Source organism: Arachis hypogaea, chromosome 4 (genome assembly GCF_003086295.3).
Source record: "Arachis hypogaea cultivar Tifrunner chromosome 4, arahy.Tifrunner.gnm2.J5K5, whole genome shotgun sequence".
Lineage (NCBI taxonomy): Eukaryota > Viridiplantae > Streptophyta > Magnoliopsida > Fabales > Fabaceae > Arachis > Arachis hypogaea.
Genome location: NC_092039.1, coordinates 115,522,278 through 115,527,509, shown reverse-complemented (window position 1 = coordinate 115,527,509; position 5,232 = coordinate 115,522,278). Strand labels below are relative to the sequence as shown.

Genomic DNA, 5,232 nt, shown 5'->3' with positions numbered 1-5,232 from the left:
GGATTGAGGCATTTGTGATGAGTTATCATAAGTCAACGTCACATTACAACATTAAATTATAGAATAGATAGAAATATAGAACACGTTAAGTAAAACAAATCTTCTTAAAATAAAATATTATTAGCTCTGTATGAAAAGTAGGAAAATGTAAATGCCATGATGCTGCTTCTTGTTCTTACTTCCTACCATGGTACGGTGGTGTTTGGTTTAGAGAGAAACGGGACAGTGAAAATAGAAACCAATATTTTTCTTTTTTCCACTTCACCTCTCTTCCAAGCAAAATACAATAAAATGAGTTTCATGTGATGATTGAATCGTGATTATTAATCTGCGAAACATGACTAGTTTATGATCTAACTACTTCATCTGATTAGTTTGGCCTGAATTTTAGAGTAGTTAATATGACGATGAAAATATATACTAAATAACATAAAATTGTTAAGAATGTTTAATCATATTAAAAGAACTAAGGACTTTACCGAAAATTTTCTAATTATAAATTTTTTTATAAATAACTTTTGAAACTTTTAATAATACATCACGCCAATGTTTAACCATAGTAAAGTAAAGATGAATTAAAGACTTTAATGAAAAAGTTTTAATTATAACTTTTCTTAAAATAATTTTTGCATCTACGTAATGAGAACCAAGAAAATTAATTAGTTGTGATAACATCTACATCTACTAAATAAGGGTAAAAATTTCCGATAAAAAATATATATTTGTATGAAGGTCCATGACTCAATGAACCAAGACATAATATATACACGAAAAAAATTGTACAACAGCACTGCCAATAAAGACTTGAAAAATCCATACTCAAACAATGGCAGCAGAAAAGAAAGTGATGTATCTACAACATGCTATCCGTAAGAGCAGGCAACCTGCGGAAGAAATTAACAGGTGCTGGTGGTGTCTTACTCCTAAGCTTAGGATGTCTCATCAAATAAAATCCAACGGCAATAAACATCAGCTGCAAAGGCACAACATAAAGCACAATTGCAGCCACAATGCAGAACACCATAAATATCGCCGTGGCGCGTGGATCGCGCCAGTTTATAAGCGCGTGCAGCCTCTCCCCTTGGGCTGCTATGTCTCCAACCACACTCTGGACTCGTCCGGCGAGGCTTCTCAACCGATCATACCTCCACCGGACGAGGTCCGAACTCCTCGTGGTTGGAAACGTGTCCATTTCCTCATCCAGCTCATCAGGATTTGCCACGTCAGCACAAGAAAGCCTTGTGTCCATGTGTGGCGGGTATCTGGGTCGAAACCTCCATTTCCACATTCCTATAACAAACATGTAGAGAAATATTGTTGGTAGAATCAGTTCAGGGAAGCAAACTAGCATAAGGAAAAGAATGTGCACAAGAACCGTTGTAACCGAATTCTTCCACGTGGAAATCTCCCCAAGCCACCCTGCAACCGAAATTAGTCCTGAGAAAACGTTTTTCAGACGGTTGAAATTCGCCTTGCTTCGCCTCATGCTCCATAAATGTGAATCTGAGTCAGACAAGTACTCAACTACCTCCTTCCTAAGAGGCGGCTCGGCGCGACTCAGCCGCGCCGAAACAATGATCACAGCCTGCTGTTTCAGCCTGTCCTGTTCTATAATATTAAGTGGCTTGACATAATGCATCTTTGGCAAATGAGGCTTGAAATATAAATTCAACATGTTAACGAATGATGTGCACGAGAATCGAATTGCCAAATGAATTTCACCCATCTTCTTGACACCAGAATTATGAAGCATTAACAATGGATAAGTATGCGTGTAGATTCGGCCGGATTCTAGCGTCGATAGCCTTATCCGAACCTTGCCAATCTTTGAATCTCTATTGCCATTTCCATTAGAGCTACTTACCTGTCCATTGTCAAAAACTCCAAGAGTTAGAACCGTGGAAGGATCATAAACCTCCCAAGTGTATTGCTCATTGAATTTTGGACTAATGCTGCCTATAACCGTCCGCGTTCGCACCCATTTCTGGCCGTATTTTGCGACACAGTAGGCGTCCGAGGTTCCCCTGCCTTCTCTGGTCTTCATTGGTATCACATTAGCATCTAAAATTCCAAGTTCCAAGACACCAATTTGTTTCTTCCATAGCACTCTTGTTGAAGGCCTAAGATCACTGCTATAATAAGTAGACTCATCAAGAACATGGTATCCACCTTCTAGAAAAACATTCACATGGATTCTACTGAAGAACTTGTCTTTGTCCTTCTCTTTCTGTTTTCCATTCTCCATGTCCCTAGCAGATGACATGGATTTTTCCAAAGGATACCATCTGCTTCGGATGGGACGATCGTCTGCGCGCTTGTCAATTGATCCGACAGGGATAATCACATTGCCAATAGTCTCATCTTTGTTGTTTCCAAGGCGATCTTCGACAGTAAGGATCAAAGGCTCTTCAAAAGGCTCAGCTGCAACCAACATCAAATCTTGATTCCACTGAGGATTCATCATTCTTGATTGAACTGGTCTAGTCTTCAAGATTTGGTTACCAATCTGTACCTTGACATATGCATCTGGTATTCTTGATTTCTCTGATGGAACTAAATCTTGTGCCTCTATTACTTTAACTCTCACATACCATAACCGTGGCGAATGGTAAACTTTCGACCGGATTTGAGCATAGTGAGAAGAAGAAGAGCTTCCATTAGGAGATATGGCATCAGAATGCCAAGCATCAGGAAAAGCCTCGTCGGCCTGAGAGCCGTACCAGACTGCAAGCATTATCTCCCCATTGTTCTTTTCACCTTTCTTGTTTTCAATCCGGTACCATTCTGGAGCTAGAGGACTATCCGGCGGAGCGCGCCGGGGAACATCATAGAGATTGAACTTCACATTCCCAACTACATCATCTAGCACCACATCCTTGTCTTTCACCACAACTTCAAGAATTGATGACTGAAGATTCTCCTTTGCAAAGGCAAAAACTTGGTTCCATTCAGGACTTTGGTTTTTCTCAAAGTGGTTTGTGGTCCCTTTGAAGTTTCCAATCTTCACCTCAACATAGGGATCAAGGCTTCCAGTTACATCCATGGATGGAAGATCTCGAGCTTTAACAACTCGGACGAAAAGGTACTCCATTGGTTCAACAAGATCATAGGTGCTGGCCGGTATATTTCCTCGAATCACCCTTCCACCAACCACTTTTCCCCCTCCAAGAACAGGACTAGTCTCTCTAACAACATGATCAACTGGTGATGCTGAGCCTGCAAATGCATTCATAACTTTTGCAGCAGGTTTTGCAGATTTCATCTCATTCATGGAAAATGATACATTAGGCATGCCAGCAGCAGCAGCCACTGCAGCCGAATTAGGCTGCTGCTTTTCGCCTTTATTCGATTTAGCAATGTTATGGAATGTGTGCCTATTTGGCTGAGTTTTCTTAATTGGAATTTCTCTAAGGACTGGATCAGGGAATGGTAATTGTGTTTGATCTTGCATTGGAATGTGATATGTGTTATTCTGAAAGAAATCGGGAAGAGGGTTTGAAGCTCTCATAGAATTGTCATTTGTAACATACACCTTCAAACCAAGTTCTCCTTGTACCTTAGAAAAGAAACGTTTCTTTTCAAGAGGGTAGTGGAGAAGAACAGCATCAGAATACGAGACGAAGGAGGCTCCGGTTAGCCGGACTTTACCAAGGAAGACTTTTGAGCCATTGGTTTTGTTGTAGTGATATACAAAGGCTTCAAGATTGAGGCTTGGTATCATGCTTGGATCAGTGATGTTGAAGTAAAAGGTCTCATCCCAAACAGGACTCAGATCTTTCTCTTTAGTCATCGTGCGAAATTTCTGGCCGTTAAATTGAAGCTCGACGAAAGGGCTAGATGAGCCTTCACCATCTTTTGGAGCAAGGTCATGAGCACTAACAACTTCTACAGCAAGTTTGAGATTGTTCATTGGTTCCAATGATTTGGATGAAAGAAATGTTTAGGCAGAACCTGAAAAAAGGAACATGGATAACTTGATATTCAAATCAATAGATATAGTATTGTATAAAAATTTGTCTATACTTTCCTATTAATATGCAATCAAGCAAAACCAAGCTGATTTTTTTAAAGACATTAGTTTCAATTTTCAAAGTCTGATTATGTCTGCATAAAATATAGTTTTGTCTTTATTTAAAAGATTGATTGATATTCTCATAGTTTGACTAATTCCACAAACCACAAAGCCAAGAAAACAATGGAATATTCAACTAAAACTTTTATTGTTTGTTCTTCATTGAAAATCAGAAATCTTGGTAAATTCATAGAAGCACAACAGTCTACTCCATCCAAAAGAAAATAGAGAAAAAAAGAATCAGCACAAGTTACGAATTAACTATGACTCTTCAATTGTTAATTTCGAATTGTAGATAAGGAAGCAAAAGAAAGAAGAAAACAGTGTCGTGGAAAGCAAGTAATGCTTCAAGCACAAGCAAGACACAGAAAGATTCTGAAAGTATCAACAGAACCAATTAATTATATAACCTTCTTCTCTGTGACAAAAAGCAAGACAAGAATATAAAAAAATCCCTTTCTTATCATCAACAGAAAATTACAGAATTTGAGAAAAAGGATTAAACTTTCAATCTTTTGATTACTAATAAGTAGTAAGAATAGCAACTCAGTATAACCCTAAAAAAAAACTAAGAGTCAGTTAATTAAGAAGTGGGAAAAAGAATAAAACAGAAACAACATATATGCAAAAAAAAAAGAAAACAAACAGAGAATCGAATTCAAAAGTAAGGAAGAATAAGAAGGAGTGGCATGAAAACATACCTGTGAATGAATGCCAAGAAGAAGAAGAAGTGGACAAAAAGAAGGTATTATAAGCAAGGGGAAGGGGTTGATAGAGAGAAAAAATCAGAAGAGAGAAACTTATAGAGCAAGAAAAAGGAGGAGGAAGAACGGGGTATGACATTTCTTCTGGGATGGTTCGTTGAAAACGAGTGCAAGAGGTATTATGAATTGACCTCCGAATACAAAAATATTTATATGCAAAGCGCAAACCATTTATCTTTTTGACAAAAATATTGTGACATTTGGATTAGGGCGTTTGAATTGGTCTAAACATGAAATTAAAAAAATCCCATTGTACTGGGAGGAAAAATACTAATAAATACCACTTACAATATTATTTTTGTATTATTTAATTGTCAAAATCAAAATGACATCGTTTTAAAAAATTTAGGATGACATCCGACTATTTACATCAATCTTCTTTTAATATCTATACAT

The 5,232-nt window shown here is 37.8% G+C and overlaps 1 protein-coding gene across 1 annotated transcript; it reads right to left on the bottom strand.

Moving 5' to 3' along the window:
* Positions 1–701: 701 nt before the first annotated feature.
* LOC112797440 (FT-interacting protein 3-like) lies at positions 702–5,009 on the bottom strand. Its single transcript, XM_025840360.2, has 2 exons — positions 4,774–5,009; positions 702–3,951 (listed from the first exon to the last, which is right to left on the bottom strand). The coding sequence occupies exon 2, from the start codon at positions 3,908–3,910 to the stop codon at positions 854–856; it is 3,057 nt and encodes a 1,018-aa protein (XP_025696145.1). The 5' UTR covers positions 3,911–3,951; positions 4,774–5,009; the 3' UTR covers positions 702–853.
* Positions 5,010–5,232: the final 223 nt, after the last annotated feature.

Coding starts and splice junctions, on each gene's coding strand:
- LOC112797440 (XM_025840360.2), bottom strand. CDS start 3,910: ATGAACAATCTCAAACTTGCTGTAGAAGTTGTTAGTGCTCATGACCTT.